Source organism: Anas platyrhynchos, chromosome 2 (assembly GCF_047663525.1).
Source record: "Anas platyrhynchos isolate ZD024472 breed Pekin duck chromosome 2, IASCAAS_PekinDuck_T2T, whole genome shotgun sequence".
In the NCBI taxonomy this organism is placed as follows: domain Eukaryota; kingdom Metazoa; phylum Chordata; class Aves; order Anseriformes; family Anatidae; genus Anas; species Anas platyrhynchos.
This window is the reverse complement of record NC_092588.1, coordinates 114,034,850-114,055,881: the sequence shown is the minus strand read 5'-3', so window position 1 is coordinate 114,055,881 and position 21,032 is coordinate 114,034,850. Positions and strand designations below refer to the sequence as shown.

The 21,032-nt window shown below is 46.4% G+C and overlaps 3 protein-coding genes across 5 annotated transcripts in view; 1 reads left to right on the top strand and 2 right to left on the bottom strand.

The window, feature by feature from the left end:
- Window positions 1-1,381: 1,381 nt before the first annotated feature.
- SLC6A20 (solute carrier family 6 member 20) lies at window positions 1,382-12,162 on the top strand. Of its 2 annotated transcripts, none has more exons than XM_038174288.2 (11): window positions 1,382-1,613; window positions 4,260-4,400; window positions 4,996-5,087; window positions 5,787-6,014; window positions 6,735-6,845; window positions 7,289-7,530; window positions 8,364-8,526; window positions 8,720-8,924; window positions 9,122-9,281; window positions 9,469-9,634; window positions 10,567-12,162. In XM_038174288.2, the coding sequence occupies exons 1-11, from the start codon at window positions 1,493-1,495 to the stop codon at window positions 10,714-10,716; spliced, it is 1,779 nt and encodes a 592-aa protein (XP_038030216.2). In that variant the 5' UTR covers window positions 1,382-1,492; the 3' UTR covers window positions 10,717-12,162. The 2 variants fall into 2 exon arrangements, with proteins under 2 accessions (XP_038030216.2, XP_071889484.1); XM_072033383.1 differs by lacking the exon at window positions 1,382-1,613 and adding an exon at window positions 4,009-4,146.
- On the bottom strand, window positions 11,884-16,618 carry SNRPD1 (small nuclear ribonucleoprotein D1 polypeptide). Its single transcript, XM_027450180.2, has 4 exons — window positions 16,456-16,618; window positions 16,220-16,296; window positions 13,745-13,936; window positions 11,884-12,063 (listed from the first exon to the last, which is right to left on the bottom strand). Exons 1-4 carry the CDS (start codon window positions 16,467-16,469, stop codon window positions 11,987-11,989), a joined length of 360 nt encoding a protein of 119 aa, XP_027305981.1. The 5' UTR covers window positions 16,470-16,618; the 3' UTR covers window positions 11,884-11,986.
- A 184-nt stretch (window positions 16,619-16,802) lies between these two features.
- SACM1L (SAC1 like phosphatidylinositide phosphatase) overlaps window positions 16,803-21,032 on the bottom strand; it is a 28,781-nt gene continuing 24,551 nt past the window's right edge. The window contains exons 17-21 of one of the 2 annotated variants that reach the window (XR_003495043.3): window positions 20,548-20,641; window positions 20,367-20,459; window positions 20,068-20,143; window positions 19,627-19,684; window positions 18,797-18,878 (exon numbers count right to left, since the gene is read on the bottom strand). Coding sequence is in view for 1 of the 2 variants with exons in the window: in XM_027450151.3 (XP_027305952.3) it covers window positions 18,742-18,878; window positions 19,627-19,684; window positions 20,367-20,459; window positions 20,548-20,641 (382 nt within the window). In the remaining variant the exon portion in view is untranslated. Of the gene's footprint in view, window positions 18,879-19,626; window positions 19,685-20,067; window positions 20,144-20,366; window positions 20,460-20,547; window positions 20,642-21,032 lie in introns of both variants that reach the window. The other variant, XM_027450151.3, reaches the window with a different exon arrangement.

Genomic DNA, 21,032 nt, shown 5'->3' with positions numbered 1-21,032 from the left:
AGGTTTTTCCTTCCAGCAGACTTCAGTGTTATCCACATGATGTATGTCCAGGGCTAGCTGTCCCACTTTGTGACCTGGCTACCACCTGTGGCTGGTCAGCAAGTCACAGAGGCAGGCAACCACCTACACCGAGCCTGGTGGGCTGCGAGCTCTCATGGAGAACCTCTTGGGGAAGCTTCACCTGGACTTGGTCTGCTGTTTTCGGCATGTCCTGCAGTCTGGGCTTGCATCCAGATGTCCCGTGGTTGGAGTCCTCCCCCATGTCCACAGCTGGGCACTTGTCTCAGCTCTGCCAGTGCCCGATGGGGTGCTGGAGCCACGTGAGCAAGCGGCTGGTGCTGGAGGAGGGATGCTGACACAGGCAAGTGGGTTTTATTCGTAAAAGGGACCTGAAAGGTGCCCAGTTCTGGCCTGAAAAGAAAGAAAGAAAGAAAGAAAGAAAGAAAGAAAGAAAAAAAAAAAAAAAAAAATGAAGCCACATTTAGACAGGGGAAGGAAGCTGAGTCCTTGGACTTGTTCAGGCCCTTTTTATTGCTGGAGACGCTGCTGGTAGCCTCCTTTGTGGGCAGATCTGTCTGCAGTGCTTGAGCTCAAAGTGTACCTTGGCAGGAGCCCAAGCACACAGGGTTCACGTCCAGACCTGGCACCTCAGCGTGCCTGCAGACAGCCCAGGGGCCTCCTTGGTCCTTCTGCCTCCACAGTGGGCCACGGGCTTTTTCCTGGTGGCCTGTGTATGCTTGAAGACATTCTAAAACAGCAACCACTCAGAAAAGTTTGTCTGCAGGGTTTGAGCATGAAGGAAGTGAAGAGAGCCTGGGCTATGGCTGCAGTGGTGATCTCAAAGCTGCAGCGGACTTACCTGGGTGACAGGGACTGTTTCAGGGGCACTTCTGGAGCTGGGGAGCATGCTGGGCTGGCTGGGGCGAGCACCGGGGTGGGAGTATTGGATGCCCAAGGATGGACCTGTTTAGGACAACGGACACTTCCAATAAGAGCCAGCTCCAACAACCACTAAAACCAGTCCCAAAGGTGCAGAAAAATCTTCCCTCGTTATCAAACCCAGGCTGGTTTCCCACTCACATGGACACTGCTCCCAGTGGAGGCAGCCATGAGGGGAACAATTTTCCAGTATCACAAACCAAGCTACAGCCCCAGTGTTATTTCCTTCCAGTGACAAGTCAGCATGTGAGCCGATAAAAATCCCTGGGCTCACATCCTTCCCAGAAACAGCAGTGAAAACCCAAGCAGCTATTCACCCAAAGTACCAATTTTATAGTGCCGTGTGTGTCTATAATCTATTTACCAGCATTCCTCCTTCAGTATGTGCCTGTTAATAAGATTAGTAATTAAAAAGCTTGATAGGAATTGGCAAGCGTGCCTCCACCTTTCCCTCCCCTCGCAGCCGGGTTGGCGTGGAGGCCGCGGGGCTGGCAGAGCACCTGCAGGAGGACGGCAGGACGGCGCTGCTGCAGTCTCTGCCCGCCAGCAGGAAATGGAGAAAGCCCGGCCGCTATGGGACAACCCCGTGCAGTTTGTTTTTGCCTGCATTTCTTATGCCGTGGGGCTGGGAAATGTGTGGAGGTTTCCCTATTTATGCCAGATGTACGGAGGAGGTAAGGGCGGTTTATGGTTCTTGCTTGTGTGTTTCATGAGGAAAGTTCTTTGTACCATGCAGGCAGGAGACATAAAATACCTGGCTCTGCCTATAAATCTATGTTTTATTTTGCATAAGACATTTACCTGGCAGCTGCTCCTAGACAGTGGCACTTGTTTCCTAGAAGCACAGTGAAGCAATGTGAAGGCCGTGTCTTGTAAAGGGGATGGAGGTAGAGTGGGAGATGTAGATCCGTGTGATATTTTTTATTACTTTCTTGCCCCATTGAGCCATGTGAAGGCACCAGAAGCTAGTTCAGTTCTTCGCAAATTCACAGGTGGGTGCTTGAATGTAGTGGAAAGGGGGAGCTGCTTTCACTGATTTGATTTATGGATCCGCTGTAGCATTTCAAGGTGCTGTCATTAATGTGTTGTCTTTCATACCAAGCCTTGCTTTAGGAGGTGATAACTTGGCTGCAAGTCTATCTTGAAATTGGCTAAAACTCCTTAATCAGCAGGAGTTCCTCTGCTAAAACCTCACAGGAAATTTTGAAAGCAGGAAATAAACTGGTTTGGGCTAAGTAATAATAATAAAACACCTTTCAAAACTGGAGAAAGACAATGTCTATGTCATATGGCAGCCACAGATGTTCTTCCTTAGAAACCAAGAGTCAGTTAATTAGGTTAATTGGAAAACAACACTCTTCTAGTGTATAACTACCACTGGTTAACTACCATTTTCTGAAGAATCCTCTCTGTATGAACTTTATAGTCTTTTGCTGTCTTTGTAAGACATCCCAGTTTTATGCAACTTTTCTCATGTGGCATCCATTGTCATAGCATTGGACCCATCTCACTTGTGCATGAAGTCACTGCCTAATTTACTTCTGGTCTGTTTCTGATTTTTTTTTCCTTTCAGGAAGTAAATATACCAATATGTTCGAGTGCTTTTTGCTTGTTTGGTGCAGTGAACATTGGCTTGTAGCTTGCTTTTAAATACGTAGGTGGTAGGATTTTGTTCATGCTGGTTGTTGAAAAGCCAGCTCGGTGCTGGGACCACAGAGCTGCCCCACAGGATTAGGTCAGGAAAAAAAAAAAAAAGATAATGCCATGGGCAAAATTACAGTAGAAGCTACATGCTGATGTGTCTGAAGCTTTCTTAGACGTTTCAGAGAGCAGAAGTGATGGAAGGGCTGTGATTCTGGGTATCCTTTTCTAAGCAGATAGTAATTAAACTGCATGTGATGAGTGCACCAACAGGCTCTCTTGGCAGACATCCTGAAGGACAGCAAAACTCAAAACTCTCATCAGAATCAATAGCATAGGGAAGGTGAAAACTCTCTGAAATGTAACCAAAACTGGAACAATTGATTAACCAAAGAAAAAGAAGAACTAAAACCAAATATTTTATGAAAAACATGTTTTTGTAAGTGTAGTTTCTCCCGTAGTTTTGTCCCCCAGCTGCATTTCCCAGTGGAGTGGCAGCTCTCATTGTGAGTCTAAAACTCCTGACAGCAGGCTTTGCTTTTCCTAATTATTTGTCACTGCCCTCTTGGAAATTACTGAGAGGCTTTCCAGGGGTCTGCAAAACCCATGCAGACAAAACATTGTTCCAAGAACTTGAGAGCTGGCTATGCCAGGCACTGGGGGGATGCCAGCAACTGCTTATTTGGCATCTTCCTTGTGGGGAGGCAGGAGCCAGCCCCTGTATTGCCCAGCAGAGCAATAGAGCCCTTATCACCCATGATACTAAGACAAGATATCCGCAGGCTTTACGACCTCCAAAGGCTGATGCCGATCCCACACCAGGATGTCGCAAAACCCCCTCGGTCACCTCCCATGCAGTTTGGGAAGTTATCTAACAGGCTAACAAAGGGCTTGTTAATAAAGACAGAGCTGGGAGGTAGGAAATTAATTCCCAGAATAAACCGGATTATTGCGCCGTGTTTATTTCCAGTTCTTTGCCTTGGCCACCGCCAGAGCCCATTCCTCTGTGCCACTGCGCCGAGCCCATTGCGAAGAATGTTAATGCCACAGATTAAATCCTAAATAAGAGATATTTACGTAAATATTTTTGGCTTGTTGTAAAAAGGGAACCAGGAAAGGCTTCATGAAAAAAAATCTGGGCTTTGACTCAGTCAGCAGCTCTTTTTTGAAGTTGAAGGGAAGGATTTTTTTTACTTTTTTACAGCAGAAATTCAAGCTGAGGTGCATCCTGCCTCTTCATCCTCTCTCCCTCACCTCCTGCCAGGCTTCAATAAGTTACTTAAAACTCTCCATTCCGCATGGATGTTCCTGTTGCTTGTCTGTCCACTGCAGAGCACAGCACATGAAGTCCATCTCTCCCTTGCCCTCTTTCTCTCATTACCTTTCAAAAGGCCGGGCTGGCGCTTCGTTACCCGTTAACAGCTCCAACCTGTACATTGCTCCAGCTGCTGGTGACATGCAATTTAACAACAGAAGTCCCAGCCATGCCAAATGCCCATGGAAAATTCCCAGTCCCAGACAGGACACTGCTTGAAGACCCCTGAAATACCCCTCAGGGCTGCGCCGGTACAGGAGCCTTCCAGCCAGCCACCACCACTAAGGGCAATTTGGCCATTCATTGGGCAATATGGTGTTTGCAGGCTGCTGGTTTGCTGCACAGTGTCTGTTTTCCCTTGCAGGTGGCTTTTTGATCCCGTATTTCATCATGCTGATCGTGGAGGGGATGCCGCTGCTCTACCTGGAGCTGGCAGTGGGGCAGCGCATGCGCCAGGGGAGCATTGGGGCTTGGAAAATAATAAGCCCCTACCTCTGCGGGGTTGGTACGTTCTCTGTTTCTATCTCGTTTATTTTTATGTCAGTATGTGGGGAGCATGGGTGACTTTGTGTGGAGAGCTTTCTCCTTCAGAGAAGGAAGCAGGCAGGAGGTGGGGCTCCACCATGCTGTGCAAAGCGGCCGCCCAGGCACACAGTGCCAGAGAGGCGTTTTCCCTCTCCCTTGCCAGGCACTGGGGCCAGACCCTGCTCGTGCATGGACGCCTGAGCCCCACTGGCTTGAGGCAGGCTGCCAAAATGGTGGCCTGAAGGGCAGGGCTGAACCCAGCCCCAGGCCATCCATGCAGGGCGCTGGCCTCACTCACTGAGTAGCGGGACAGGGCCTTGGCTTCTCTGTCACGGCCTCCTCTTCACCAGCACCTGTTCCTCACGGCTTTAATAGGTCACTAAAACACCCTTATGGCCCAAATTATCTTGCTTACACGCACCTTTTGTTGTAACAATACATTGAATGTTCACCCACCAGGGTGCCTAGAGGGTAAAGCTCAGTCCAGGCCAGCCCTGTCAGGAGGAGGATTTGCCATCATGCCAGGGCTGGTTTCAGGGCTTTGCTGCTGACCCTCTGCTCCCTCCCACCCACAGGTGTTGCCAGCGTGGTTGTCTCCTTCTTCCTCTCCATGTACTACAACGTGATCAACGCCTGGGCCTTCTGGTACCTCTTCCACTCCTTCCAGGTGTGTGGGCGCCCAGCAGAGTGCCTCAGCCCCATGGAGGGACCCGGGGGGGTTGTGTCAGTGCTAGACATTTTACAGAGCCATCATCAACCTGGGGGGGGGCACAAGCTCCAGAAACCCTCCTGGGTCTTTTCTGGGGGAAAAAAACGTGAGACAGCTGTGTGCCCAGGGGCTTTGCAGCATCTTCTCCTCACCACAAAATGTGGGTCAAGGCCAGTCCCGCCATGCATTGCTTGCATGTGGCTCAGCAGCCACAGTGGGCTGCTGCCTGGGGTGGGCTGGGTCTGTCCAAAGGCAGGGGAGAGGATCAGTCCTAGGGGAGAGGGTCGTCCCCAAGGGACAGGGCTGGTTCCAAAGGAGAGGGTAGAGGATAAACTCCAAGGGAGATGGGCATCCTGAGGGGATAGGGTTGGCTCCAGGACAGGGTGTCAGTCTTTGGGGAGAGGGTTGAACCTAGGAGATATGGTTGGCTCTAGTGGAGATGGACAGAGAGGGTTGTTCACAGGGAGAGGGCTGTCCCTTAAGGAGAGGGTCGTCCCCAGAGGAAAGGGGCAGTCCTTGGAGAGTGATTTGTCCCCCGGAGGCACTACCAAGGGAGACAGTCAGCACAGGGCAATGTGGTGCAACATGGGGACAAGCCAGCCCCGGGGCAGAGCCTCCCTCGCCTCCATTTCCCCCACCATCCTCCCTTCCTTACAGAACCCACTGCCATGGGCCACCTGCCCCCTGAACAGCAACCGCACGGGGTACGAGGAGGAGTGTGAGAAGACGTCGTCCACCCAGTACTTCTGGTACCGGCAGACCCTGAACATCTCCCCCTCGCTGGAGACCAGCGGGGCCGTGCAGTGGGAGCAGGCACTGTGCCTGATGCTGGCCTGGCTGGTGGTCTACCTCTGCATCCTCCGCGGCACTGAGTCCACCGGCAAGGTGAGAAACAGGTGCAGATCCTGGTGATGCTGATCTTGTCAGGAGAAACCAATTCCTCGGGTTTTGCAAGAGGAAAAAAAGGACTACTGGGTAGTTTTGATTTCTTTTTATCCGCAACAGAAGTTATGAGGAGGGGGGGAAAGAAATGTCCCGGCTGAGCCTTCACTAAGAACAGAGCTGAGGGCTGTAATCCACAAATCGCATTAGGCAAACACAGAAACCCAAGAGACTGCAAACTAAGTCACCTTTTAAACCTGCTGCAGCCGGGTTTGTGGGCAAAGAAAAAATAAAATAGCCAAAGTGCACTGAAAGTGCATAGCAATAACAATTGTTATTCCACTTTGATTTGACATTTTAAGAAATCTGCTGTCCTTCATAGAGCAGATGTTGACCTTTGACTTGTCAAAGAGCTGCAAACCAATGTTATGCCACTAAATGCAGCAGAACTGAGTCTGTAAAAGCTGCAAATTTTATTTTATTTTTTCCAGTCAATGAGAAGACCCTCAGGACAGTAGCATGGGTCTTCATTAATAATAAATACCTATTTCCCTAAGACCCAATTCTTAAGTAAGATTTATCTGAAAATATTTGTTTAAAGGTTAGTACAAGATAACAAATACAATAATGATAACGCTCTATGTACATTAAGTGAGAAAGAGCTAATCTGATACGGGCAGTCTTGTGTGCTCTTTAGACCAGTGTGTCCCCTCCTTCCTGCAGGTCGTCTATGTCACAGCCTCCTTGCCGTACTGCGTTCTCATCATATACCTCATCAGGGGATTAACGCTTCATGGTGCCGTCAACGGGCTTATTTACATGTTTACACCAAAGGTATGGAAAAACTGCACTGAGTTTTCAACAAAATGTTATTAGTGACTGAATGTGTAGGTTTTCTGGAGGTGGCAATGCTACTTCTCTTCCTGTTAAATTTTTGTGGCAGTAGCTTGGCTCAGACGGCTGAAAACCCCCAGCTGTGAGCTGCTGAAGTTCTGCCACATTCCCATGGGCTTCTTGCTTTCACCTGCAGTGCAGGACGTGCCCTCTAGCATATCTTGCAGTATGTCACTTCAAACTGAGCGCTGACCCTGCCAAAAAAATGCCCCTGAGCTAAAATGGGTGTGCAAAGGGACCCAACCCATCTCCCTTCACCCCTGGGTGTGGGGGAACCTCATTGCCATCACTTTCCCTGTCATTTTTCCTGCAGGCTAGGAGAGGCAGTACTGGGCACTGTGTGTACAGCTTCACAGCCCTGTGTTCCCTCTCTGGTTTTGCAGCTGGAGCAGCTGTCGAACCCCAAAACTTGGATCAGTGCCGCCACGCAGATCTTCTTCTCGCTGGGCCTGGGCTTCGGCAGCCTCATCGCCTTTGCCAGCTACAACGAGCCGAGCAACAACTGCGAGCGCCACGCCATCATCGTCTCCCTCATCAACAGCGCCACGTCCATATTTGCCAGCATCGTGACCTTCTCCATCTACGGCTTCAAGGCGACATTTAACTACGAAAGCTGTATAAATAGGTGAGGGCCGTGTATTTGGCTTGCTTGCTACTGCAAGCAATTCTTGGGGAAGTAAAAAGGGAGGTAAATAAATAACAGCATGCAGAGCTGGCCAGAGACCAGACTTGATAGTGCTCTAATAAAGGTAATAGTGCTATTTAAAGCGATGAAGGAGGAGATGAAAGGTCAGAGCTGGATTGCCTTTTGACACCTGGGTGCTGGCTCATGGCACAGGCTGGCTGAAGAGAGCGGGTTTCCCTGGGCGGGTCACAGCAGTGCCTTCCCGTGTGCCAGGCTCCGGGGGCTGCAGGATGATGGAGGTGGTGGTTAGCAAAACGCAGCAATGCTCTGACACCCCCTTCAAGGCCAATCCCTGCGCCAGGGGCTCAGCGTCCTCGGTGGGGATGTTCTGGAGGCGCTCAGCACCCTGCAGGGTCATGCCCCCTGGCACAGGGCCTGCAGCAGTTACACTTTTACTCCTGTTTTTAGAGCTTTGCATCTATCTGCTGATGGGAGAGGAAGCTGCTCGTCCCTGCTCTTTGCCAAAAGGCTTGTTAGGATGGGGGTGCGTGTGGAAGTGGGACCAGAGGGCAAAGGGGAAGAGACACCAGCCAGCGCTGGCCCGTGCCCAGAATACCGGGTGCCCTGGCTGATGGCAATGGGGACAAGGGAATAAAACCAGCACAAGTGCTATGCCTCAGCCTCTGGGGTGCCCCTGTGTGAGGCTGGGCTTTCCCTGGGCAGCACTTGCCCACCCGCTGCTTTCAGCACTGCCATCCTGCTCCCCTTTCCATCACCTGGCCCTGGTGGCTCCATCCAGCCGACAGAAACTAAATCCCCATCGTCCGCCCCAGGGTGATCCTGCTGCTGCTGAATGCGTTCGACCTGGAGGAAGGCTCCTTGACAGCAGACAACCTCAACGAGATGAAAGACTACCTGATGGCCACCCACCCACAGGAATACGCCCAGTTACTGCCGCAGCTTAAAAACTGCAGCTTGGAAGCGGAGTTAGACACGGTAAGGGGCTGCTTTGTGCTGGTGTCTGGGCTCCTGTCCCCCTTAACGTGGCACATCCTGCACTCCTGGGTCCTGAAAAGGGACTGAAATTGGCAGGAATTTTAATGCTCCCCATGTAAATGTTTCCTTCCTATAAGCCCGTAGGTGAGGGAGCTGACCCCCAGCTCATTCAGTCTCGTTTTCTCACCGTCAGGCTGTCCAGGGAACAGGCTTAGCGTTTATCGTCTACTCTGAAGCCATCAAAAACATGGAGGTGTCTCAGCTGTACTCCGTGCTCTACTTCATCATGCTCCTGATGCTGGGCATTGGCAGCATGCTGGGAAACACTGCCGCCATCCTCACGCCCCTGACCGACAGCAAGTTCATCGCCAGCCGCTTCCCCAAGGAGGTCATCTCGGGTAAGTGCCCACCCCACAGCAGGAGAGGGCGTGTGTGCAAAACCTTGGTGTCCTGCACCCTTTGAGGGTCCCGCTTTTCTTGAAGGGAATAGGGAACAGCAAGTACACTGCCAGAAGGAAATACTTGCACACCCCCAAGTACTGCATGTTTTCCCTCGCAGTTTGATTCCCAGGTGTGCTCTGCTCTCTCCACGCAGGTGTCGTGTGTTTCGTTAACTGCATCATCGGCCTGATATTCACCATGGAGGCTGGCAACTACTGGTTCGACATCTTCAATGACTACGCAGCCACCCTCTCACTGCTGCTCATTGTGCTGGTAGAAACCATCGCTGTGTGTTACATCTACGGGCTGAGAAGGTAAAAAAGGTGGCCACAAACGGCCACTGGCATCACTATTACCTCTGATTGCTCTCCTGGTCAAGCATGCTCTCCCCTTCCTCTACGTGCACATCTAATTCTGTAGGTGTTTCTGAAGTAACTCAGATCAAGGTGCTGATTGAACTCTCTAGATTATGCCTTTTTTCTTTTTTTCTTTAAAACACAGGTTTGAGAAAGATCTTCACACGATGATTGGCCGCAAACTCAACTGGTATTGGAAGGTTATGTGGGCCTTTGCTAGTCCTTTGCTAATTATAAGCCTATTTATATTTTACCTCACCGACTACATCCTCACGGGAACACTTCAGTACCAAGCATGGGATGCCACACAGGTAAAATAGTTGTTTTTTTTAATTATGTTTTCTTAATTCTTCAAGGACACAGCCTTCCCTCCTAAAGTGTCCTCTGAAAGCAGCTCGAATCAATGCCATTCCTTAGTTTTGCAGCTAGGTAGAACATGAAAAACGTGACCTAGTGTCAGCAATGCCATGGTTCTATAAAATGGACTAATTTCCCTCTAAAGCTCCTATAAATTGACCCCTTCAACCAGTAACACTGTATTTGCGTTGACTGAAAACCAAAATACCATTCTAAGAAATAGACATTACACAGAAAAAATACCTTCAAATTGTAGTATTTTGGTCAAAATTAATGGTATTTTAACAAAATTGAGCTGCTCTTGGAATAAATGAATAGTTTTCACAAAGCAGTCCCCTGCTGAAAGTTACCACATCCATTTTTCTTCCTGGCCAAAACACATTTGTAGGAATGCTTAACTGTGTTTATCACAACGGAATTACTCCTGGGTAAGTAATTGCTGGCTCCAACTGTTTTGTGGAAGCGCTCCTAGCGTGTAGAAACAAATTAAGTACCTTGTTCTCACGTCACCACTGATCTGGGAGCCTGCGGAGGGCCCAGCCTGGTGACCAGGTGTCAGCATGAGCCCAGGGGTTCCAGGAGGGGGATGAAAAGCCCTGGCAGGGGTGAGCGCTGAGCCATCTCATTAGGAGAAGCAAATTGAGCCAAACTCTGCTCTTTACCAAAGCTTGCAGAAATTTTCCCCCTACTATTTTTCTCTTGTGTAACAGCTACAGCAGCTCCGTTCGTGTGATCAATTTTAAGCTGATAAAATTGGGCAAAGAAAGGTGCCGAGGACACGGGTGAGCTGCTGCAGCCCACGCAGCACGTGGCACAGCTTTGTTTGAGGGCAGACTGACTTTGGGACACCAAAGCACAGCCCCAAGGCTGCTTCTCTCTCTTGCAGGGGCAGCTGGTGACAAAAGACTACCCCGGGTACGCCCTGGCAGTGATAGGGCTGCTGGTGGCATCATCCACCATGTGCATTCCCCTGGGGGCACTCGTCACTTTCATTCGGAAGAGGCTGAAGAGGGAAGGAGTCTCAACCGTCGCATGAACGCCAGCAGCTGGATTTGGGAAGACCTCACCCGCGCCGGGGCGCTTCTGGAAGACAGCAGCAACCCTTATCCGTAGCAGCTACTTAGAGATTTGAGAATTTTGGGTGCTATATTTACCACAAAGCGCTCCTGGGAGGTCCCACAACGGTTCAGAAAAGCTCTTCTCTACCAGGATGAAGCTGTAACGCAGCCTCTGAAAGAGGGGGAAAAGCAGAACAGCAGCGCACAACACGCGAGCCAGCAGGAATTAACCAGCAGCCTGACCCATTGCGTACCTTAGGCAATTCCTTTCCTCTCTGCTCTAGCACTGCCTATCTGGAAACAGGAGCAAGCAGCTGAGCACGTTCCTGGACCAGCGTACTGGCAAATATCCTTACCAGTCCACACAGCAGGTGAAACTTGAAGTTTTGTAATGAGAATGTAATAATCCCTTTCCTGGAAGGGAGAAGACAGGATAATGGTGTAACTGCAGCCAAGGTGGCGTCTTTTGTATCTGTGGCCAGCAAAGCAGTTTATAAATAAGCTGCAGAGGTTCTCATCTCCAGAAGTAACCTTCCAGGATGCAATTCTGCCCTGTGCTGTACTTGGAATTTGCTAGGGATGCACGATAGGTACACTAAAAATCCCTGTGATAAAGCTCCTTTACGAGCCCCACCCAAGCAGGAGTATGCCCTGCAATTAGCTCTGACAAAGTTCACATCCAACTATACTTTAATTTTAATCGTGAGAAGCAACAATGCAGCAGCTCCATAGAACTGTTCCATCTGCCTATATGAATGTTTTATAAAGGAAGTACCATGTTTAAAATTTAAGCTTCATGTTGTAGAAAACAGTAAAAAGTTTATCTGTGAACTTCTACAGAGGTCACTGAAGAGCAACATAAGATAAACACTCGCAGGAAACAGGTTGTCAATATAAGGTCTTAATTACATATAACCATTAGGAGATGGCAAGAGCCTTATAAAAGAGGGATTCATTTCAAACATTTCCAAAGAACACCAACACAAGCATTTCTCTATGGGGCAAAGAGCAAGAGGTAATGTTACAGCCTTCAAGGGTGGATAAAATCTTGAAAATCATAACCAACGCCAACAGGACACGCTTAATGTGCAACAGCCTCTACCAGTACGCGCCTCCCTCCCCAGACTTAACACAGGGCAGACAACTTTTTCACTTTTCAGTTTATTAAAAACAGATACCATAAACAAGACCTGTACAAAAAAAAATCCAAAATTGCCCACAATTTGGTAACAGTTGTGTGGTGAGAAGTTATCGTCTCGGGCCCCCTCTTCCTCTTCCACGGCCCCGGCCTCTCCCACGTCCTCGGCCACGGCCTCTTCCAGCGACTTAGCAAATAAAACAGAAAGGATAAACCAAGTGAGACCTGGCAGTGCTTTAACTTAGATTAAAACATTCTGTAGATTTTCTTCTGCCTCAGCTCACGTTGTGCTTTACTAAGTATGTTGCAAAAGGGAAATGCACGGTTTAACACACTGAGATCTCCAAGCTCTCCCTCTCAGGTGTTATGTGAAGTGGCAGCATTTTTTAAGGATCCCACCACCAAACAGCTCCTACTGCTCTCAGTGGTGCCTGTGCCAATTTCAGATGTGATTCTCAGGCTGATTGCTTCCTCCTACTTTTAAATCCTACTATTTCACTGTACAGTAAGGGGAACATACAATTACAGAGTAATTCAGGCTGAAGGAACTGCTGGAGGTCATATGGTCCACACGGTAACTTTACCCCTTTCCCTGACTCCAAAATACTCTGGAGCATCAGCACACTCAAACCCACTGCACACAGACACCCACAGATCTCTCGGCAGCATCCAGCCTTCCACCACCGATGCAGTTTGCCAAGGAGAGGCCAGGTGGTAACAAGTTCTGCAGCCCAAGGGCATTTCCAGACTAAGGCAAAGCGCACTGCAGCACAGCCGTGCTCTGAGACAGCTTCAGCACAGCAAGGGCGCAGAGAGTACTGAGCACACGCACAAAGCCCCGTCACAGCTCCTTCTGTTTCTTCAGGGTTAGAAAGAGACAGCCGTGTCCTGGTTCACCTCACATTGTGGGGTTCAGAAAAGAGGTAATCCGCTGCACTGCACTTTCTCCATGCGGTCAGACTATTTTTAATGGACATGAGGAACAAAACCACTTCAGGAGCCTTTTCCTTATTCCCTAATAAAGCCAGCAGCCACAACACTGGCACTTTGTGACACACACCTAAGGCTGCCCTATACCAGTTCAGTAAGGTAAACAGATTAATTATGACCTAGTTTTAGAACATACCATGGATCAAAAGACTGCAGATCCAAATACTTAAACATAAATTAGAGGGGAAATTGTAAGACATTATCTTAGAGCACAATTAACTTTCATTTTAACTTCTTTTAAAAACATGCATTAACCATTCGGCAAATTTTTACTGCCTGAAGACGTACAAGTTTTGTGGAATTACTGGATATTAATTTTTAAGTGCAGAATGAAATTAAGTATTCCCTCTACTGTTAGGCTCCCAAGGAACAGGGCTTTTTTTCCTACAGAAAGCAGCTCATCAGAGTACAGCTTTGACTCCCTCACAGTTCAGAAATCTCTCCAATTCAGTTCTCCAGGAGTTTATTTTTATCCATTACCAAGCAGGATTTCAGTTCTGCCCTGTTCATGAGGCTGTTCTGCACTTTCTTATTAGGCTACATTTGAAGTATACAAACTGGGGAAGCGGAAAAGACAGTCTGAAAAGAGGAATTGTAAATCACTTTGCTATCACCTCTTAGAATGTGGCAGGTTAAGACTCACTCAAGCTTAAAAACATTTGCATTTTTAAAACAGAAGCTTGAGAAGTCATAAAAATAATTTCACATGAAAGAAAACTCTACAGAGGCCAAGAAGGTAGGCAAGGCAGAGCGAGGAAGGTCAGTTTCAAACCCTTGAATGAATGTGAGAGAACAAGCTGCCCAATGCAGACACTAATCGTTTTCAGATTCAGAGATCCCAAAGGCAGAACAAACAGACTGGGGAATCACAAACTAACCTGCTTCTCTCTTCTTGGACTTGACTTTTGGCTCAACATCCACTAGCAAAGTATCCAGCGGCAAACTGTCCGGCAGAATGAAGTAGCGGATGTTGTTCCCTCGAATACTCAGCGTCTCCAGCTGTACGGGTTCTCTGTTCTTCAGCGTCATTTTGACTGCTTTGAGATGAGTATTCATGCTGACATCCACTCCTGAAACAACACAAGCCCCATTTTCACGGATGGAAGCACGTAAGAACACCCAAAAAGGAACCATCTGAAGCACGCACATGCTTCAAGTTTTATCCTGTTCATTAAAACACACTTCTGGCTCTATGCCATTCATTAATTAAGCTTCTAACTGCAAGAAACTACATCTTTTTTTCCCTTAAATCATGCTCAATAATATATCAGCTGCTGCCCACAACACCTCAATGAAAAACTGTTGGAAGAACCATTTGCTCCTAGCTGAACAGCACTGCCAGAGGTCTTCATGTAGGTCCTAGACAGTCACAGCAATTATGTGAACAACTAAAACAATTCCTTTGAGTAACAAATAAACTGCTGTTTTTACAGAAGTCTAGCATTAGTCTTTTTGCTCCTTCAAAAATGAAGCAAAACAAACCATTGAGCAGGGGGAAAAAACGATAATTTCCTCTTGCTACAAGCCTAAGAAAAAGCCCAACTATCACGCATTTATTTTCTGATAAAATACATCTAATTCTAGTGTGATATTTTCTATAAAATAGAAAAATAAGAGCCAATCCAAGTAAGAGTCATTTTTGAGATAAAAAATAGACAAAAGATGGAAATCCCAATTTACAAACATTAATTTTTGTTAACTCAGTGACCCATCTGAGCAAGATTTTAGTGTGTTCGAACTTCTGTACAGACAACCAACCCTTCATGGTCAAAACACTGTCTTGTTTCACAAATACAGACAAGCAAACTGTAAGACATTTTACCAAGGCAAATAATGTGAGCAAGCAGCAGGCCAGAACCGGGAGAACTGCCGTCCTATTCTCATTTTCCTATCCTCTCCCCCATTTCTACATTTTGTGTGGTTCTGGCTCCTGTACTTCACCCCTCCTGTCAGCGCGAGCGTTACCCAAACCCGCTCCTTCAGCAGGGCTGCTCCGGCAGCGGAAGGAGGAAGAGGAAATGGCGCGAACCCGGGAGCTGTTACCGGGGTTTGTGCATCAACGTAAAGGGAAGCCCGTCCCTTTAGAAATAGGGATTGCATTCAGAGTTTTTTACAGATCCTTAGCAGAGCATGAGAGAGACTTTGCTCAATAATCAAGCCCAGAAGCAGCGAGGTCAGAAGGAGACATGCAGGCTGTGTGCCTCCTACCTAGCTGGGTTCATGGAGCACGCTGCACTCAGATACCGGGCGGTGCATTCAGGTGCTAATCAGCGCTGATGCATCTGGCTGAAAAATAATGCCAATTTTTTTAACTTTGCCAAATCTCAGCAGATTGCTACGGGCCAAAAAAGCACCTAAGTAACCCCCGGCTTATGACTTTGCCAAGTTTGAACTGCTTTTTGTTCTTCTTTTAGTTGGAGTAGAAAGAGCCTCCAAAAGCAAATTCAAGTGGGTGAAGGAAAGGAGATCAAGCACGGTCATTAGCTTAACCACAACAGTTTGCTTTAAGAAATGCAACAGCCCCACCTACATACCTGAATGTCTGTAAGTAATTCTAATGTGATATTGTTCGGGGAACACAGTGTCTCACATTATTCAAGCAAACAAGAGTCCATGCATTTTTCCACACACATGAGAATGAAATAATCACCTACACAGGCTCTCCCCGCAGCCTTCAGTTCAGTGATACAAAGGAGCACCTTCATTTTAGGGATCAGCCCAGACACTAAGCGCTTCCCTAGACATTAACACTCAGAAAATTATTGTTTGACAGACCTTGGGCAACGGCAGGATGCCATGTTCTTGACACCGGGATTCCTTTTTGCCCTTAATCCCTATGCTACACGTCCTCTCAAGCTACATGTTTTCAGAACAGTTTCACAAAACCAATGCAAGGATATGCAAAGATGCAGATCTATGCAAGTTCACCACAAGCAGAGCAAAAACAGGCTTGAAGGAAGTAACTCACTTTCAGATTAATATTGCTTACACATGAAGTTTAACCAATTTAAGGCCGCATCAACATTTAACTCTTACTGCTGATACGTACTACTATTTTAAGGAAAAAATCCCTCTGCTGGTGACTTGGGTGTAATGTTTTTTATGTGACTACTGATTGGAGCAGTTGTGACAAGCAAAGTCAGAAGTACTGAAGCATCTTATAAACGTTTAGGCTGTATCCACCATCAGTTTTATAAGACAGTAAACCTACCTTACCAATATAACCATGCAGCTAAAGCTCTAAGCGAGTATTACAGCAGCTTTGCCCACAGAAGGGCTGGAAATGGGGAGATTTTCCTTCACCCCTGATCCTACTCCTAAACAAAGCTCCGTTTACAAGCTCCGCGCCCTACCCGTGATGGTTCCGTGCACCTGCGTCCCGTTCTTCAGCTCGATGGTGACGGTCTCGTGGCTCAGCTTCATTAGGAACCTGCCAATTAGGAAGGCGCCGTTAATCCCCCACCCGTTACCGCCTCACGCGGGGCCGCTCCCGCCAAGCGCCACACGGGCGCCATGGCGGTTGGCGGCCGTTATGGCGGCCGTTGGTGATGGCGGGCGGGCGGGCGGCCATCCGCCCCCATCCGCTCACCTGACGAGCTTCATGGCGGCCGGAGCCCGGCGCCGCGGCCGGGGGGCTTCGTGCGGGCGGCGGGGAGCGGCGGGGCGGCTGCGGGGGGCTCCTGCCACAGGGCAGCAAGCGGCCGCCGCCCACAGCGCCAAGCGGCGGAAGCGGCGCGGCGGAAAGGGCCGGGCCCGGCCCCGCGACTGCGCCCTCGGCTGGGTGCTGGGCTGGAGTTTAAGTCCTCAAGCAGCGAAATTTGCCTCAAAAAGACCCAAAACAGAGCCCCAGCTGCCGGCCTTCCACTGAGAAATAGTCCCCAGGGAACAAGGTGGAGGCACGGCTGCCCCAAAGCACACACGACACCAGGCAGCAGCTAGAAAAGTTGGGCATTTTTATTGTCCTTCACGAGCACACCGTTTGTGACTCTAGAAATACAGACTGTGCAAAGCACTGAAATACAGATGCCTTCTGGCTCCAAAAACCTACATTAGGCTGTCTTATGATCCATTTTTAGTCTGTCTTACCATCCATTTAATCACATTTGGTCTTTGCCACAAGTTTTTCCACCACGAATGCCAAGGTTCAGTTCTAGCCTGCACGACAACCAAGTTCCATATGGCACCTGCCCGTGAGCCATAAAAACCATTAAATAGTGAGATTATGATGTTTTGTACCTTGTGTCTGTTACAGAGTTCATGTTCAGAAACGTTAAGTTAGAGGATTTTCCAGTTAACCGCCAACTGGTACTTCCATTACAGCATCTAGAAGCTAACAGATACTTCGCAAGTACTAGTGTTTATGAGCAGGTTATGTTTACACAAAACCCAGAGAGGCCTCCAGAAACATTCAAGATTAAAATGAACAGTTAACAATTGCAAAAATCTGTACATATTTTCAGTCATAACACAGTGAAACACTGGATTATCAGTGTCTTATGTTCTAGCTTCAATGACAACTGTGCTAGTTCTAGTATTCTACATATTTCTCCCTTCCCCCCATTTAAATTTTATAGTCGCAATCTGAATATACAGCTGTACTTACAGGAAATATTAAACAATGCACAGCGCCTTAAGCAAGTTTCATCTCTGGTTTCAAACAAACCATATAAAATAAGTGACAAAATAGTTTAAAATTGGTCCTTGATTAAGATTACTTTTTTTTTTTTTTACAGCTTGGAAGCACTAAATTTAAAGACACACATTTATTGTTAACCAACACAAATTACAGTGTAGCTTTTTTTAACTTTTTTTTTTTTTAAAGTGTTATATCATCATGCACAAAAAGCAAGTAGCTGCTCCCAAGTGCAACCATAGTGTTAGGCCGACACTTTCTCCTCAGATTCTTACTCCTTTTTTTTTTTGTAAATTATTTCAACAAACAGAAAGTACAGAAGCAGCTGACTAGCAAAACAATATGAAGTTCACCTTTTACATTGTGACTGCTCTTAAAGTAACGGAATACTTTGGACCTTTAGCATAAGGAGGGTTCAATAAACACCGCAAAGGATTTTTACATTCTTTGATTTCATTTACATATTTAGAAAAAAATCTTGACTTCAATGTGCTAACTAATGAATCATCATCTGGAGGCTGTAGTACTGAAACAGTGCAAGACATTTGTAACTTCAGGAGCATCCAATTACACCGTCCTTTCACCCAAACAATGATTAGTAGAATATTGCATCAGTCCCAGATAAAACACAGGACAAAAAGCTCATTTTGGAAGAGCATTAGGATTCAATAGATCCTTTAAATTGGTGGGGAAAAGAAACACACACAAATGCACAAAGGACTTGTTAACATGGACTTTATCACAGCAAATGTAATCCAGCTATGAGTCTTGGAACGACTTTCTGTTCTTATGAAGACTTATTTGTTCAAAGAAGCTCCGTTATTAGTGCTTCAACTCCTAGGTATTTTGAGATATGAACAGCATCAGAGCTCCCTCCTGTCAAGCCAGAACAGAGAACAAAATTCAGCTGAAATTGCACATTTGGACTGTGAGCTAAAGCAGTCCACTTACACCCTACAACATTAAAGCCAGCTTTTTGGTGTCTGGAATCTTTGAATCATCTCAGTAAACTGAGTGGAGCCCCCTCCACAAATGCAATATTCCAAAAACCATTGCAACTAAGATTGCCGAGTCAGATCTCAGTTGAAAGCTACCACCAAAGGACACTATTTTCTCTCCCCACAAGGCTGCCAAGGAAGAATGTTCATTAGACCACAGTTTGGTGTGGAAAGCAGGTCAGTAGAGACTCCAGGCGTGGCTTGAGGAATCCTCAGTACCAAGCCGCTTTCCACACACACAAATTCAGTCCATCTTCTCTTTCTGGACCAACTTGGGTGCATCTACAAAATCCTTGCCGTTGTAAAGGATGATGGCAAAAGTTCCAAAGCTTGCACTTCCCCAGAAAAGCACATAGGCCAGTGTCTCAGTCCATGTATCACCTGTTAAGAGTCAGACACCGTAGTTTATTATTTCCAACTATCAGAAAGATTATTTAAATACAAAACCAAGATATTGCAAGCTCTCCCACAGATATCAAATGAAGTTAAAAGTGCTTCAAAGGAACTAGGGTCTTCTCGTATACCATTCTGCATTTCCTTACCTAGCAGTTGACTTGACAAAGTTGCTTGTTCATAAACTACTGTTCTGTTTGCCACACAGTTGTTAGAATGCTTTGACACTACTACAGAGGTCACAGAGTCAAGAACCCCCCTGGCACTAACATTAGAAAATCCAAGACAAAAGCAGAAAGCAAAGACTTCAGTTCCCAGCACAAATGTAGGCTAGGGGAACATTTGTCAGGCTGAGCTTATGACTACATCTGGCTTGTCTGAATTGCCTTTGTGCCAATAGTTGAGAGATTCTTCAGGAGATTCATCCAGGCTAGAATAGAGCTACACATCTACACAGGTAGAACTAAATTCAGGGATTCAGGGCTAAGTAATTGCCCCCAAGTGACTTCTACAAAAAAGTTTTAGTTTTGTTTTCTATAGTACCACAGGTTTTTCTACATTAATGGTATTGTGCTGACCCTCAGTCTCCAGAGCCTTGCTCAAACACCTTTCAGTATGACTGAGGAGCACATTTATACTGAATATTTTCTAAATAACATTTTGAATGGAAAACACACACATACAGTCCCCACACAAGCAAGCAAATTTCGGGAAATTTAACACAGCAGCAACTCACCAGCCATTAGCAAACAAATAATGCACATGGAGAAAGCAACCACCATAATAATAGGCAACTAGGGAAAGAAAAAAAGAATAATTACATGATATAATAGCACATATATTTCTTAATTTCCTTTAAGCTAGAATGTATTGCAAAGCTATTTACTACCTTTACCATAAAATTGCTTCAATTGCTGATGTCAGGTACTACTGTAAAATTTCGGAGAGTTCCAAAATGTGGTGAAGTGTGCTCACTACTGAGGTTCAGAATTAAAACATATCTATTGGATAAAATTTAAAGTATTCAAAAAAAAAAAAAAAAACAAAACACTAGCTACCAATTAAACCCTTAATTTCCCCAAACACCATTTTGGTGCATAAAAGGTGAGGAGAAAAAAAAAGCTTTCTTCATGTTACAATCTATGCTTCTGCATGAAATATGGGAAGAGATCCTCACAAGCTTCTTCTGCAGAAGGAAACAGTCATTGATGGTGATTAGTAGAATTTCTCCCTTTCCAGGGGCTGAAGCACATCTAAAAAAAGCAAGCAGCATTTTTTTCAATACCTCAAGGACACTCCATTTTCTGTCAAGGAAACAGTCTGGGTTTAGTCCTATAAGCAGGTACCATAGGAACAGAACCATATTATAGGGACACTCCATTACTAAATAGACGATTGCCACTTTGTCTTACTGATGCAAGTGACTAAACAGGTTTCATGTGTTTCTCTGAACATGAGCAAAGTCCCCATACTCACAGCTAAGAACTTCCAATCTTTCTTGACGTGCAGAGGACTAGCAGGTTCTACTTCATCCACTGAGTAATTTCCAAGAAAGAGATCAATAGCATCCTGGAAGAGAAACAGAGCAAGAGTTAAAACCCACAGCAAGTTTAATATTGATCAGCTACGTTTTCCCACAGTTGAAAGCCTAACTTACTTGTCTAAATCCATCAGAAAAGTTATTTTTGTAGTAACGTACTAAGGAGTTCCAGCCATCCATTATTAAGCCCCACTGAGTCCTCTTTCCAGTTCTGCAAGAAGTTTTGAAAAATATTTGTAATAAATGTTTACATTCAGGAACAGAATTGCAAATTTACAGTCCTTTCATTGTTCAAGTGTGTACTATGTTTAACAAATACCTACACATACATAGAATAATCTAGTGCTACCTCTGCATTAACACCACACACACATTTGTAACAAAAATTTGAAAAATAGAATTTCCCTTCCACCCTTCTCTCCATCCCACGACACAAATGTACCTTGAAGAGGCTCATTTTCTTGTTTTTATTTCCAGCATTTCTTTATCTCCTTTCATACTAACACAGCAAAGAATAGTGTTCTTCTATAGATTGTAGTCTCACATTTTACCAACTGAACTAAACGATTGAAAAATTCATTAATTTCCAAGCCCCAAATTAG

Bases quoted from the DNA above. Each gene is read 5' to 3' on its own strand.
- SLC6A20 (XM_038174288.2), top strand. From the start codon at position 1,493: ATGGAGAAAGCCCGGCCGCTATGGGACAACCCCGTGCAGTTTGTTTTT. The intron at 4,401-4,995 runs GTACGTTCTCTG...TCCCACCCACAG, and splicing joins CCCCTACCTCTGCGGGGTTG to GTGTTGCCAGCGTGGTTGTC. The intron at 5,088-5,786 runs GTGTGTGGGCGC...CCTTCCTTACAG, and splicing joins ACCTCTTCCACTCCTTCCAG to AACCCACTGCCATGGGCCAC.
- SNRPD1 (XM_027450180.2), bottom strand. The intron at 13,937-16,219 runs GTAGGGCGCGGA...GTGTTGTTTCAG, and splicing joins GGTGCACGGAACCATCACGG to GAGTGGATGTCAGCATGAAT. The intron at 12,064-13,744 runs GTTAGTTTGTGA...TTATTTGCTAAG, and splicing joins GTCCAAGAAGAGAGAAGCAG to TCGCTGGAAGAGGCCGTGGC.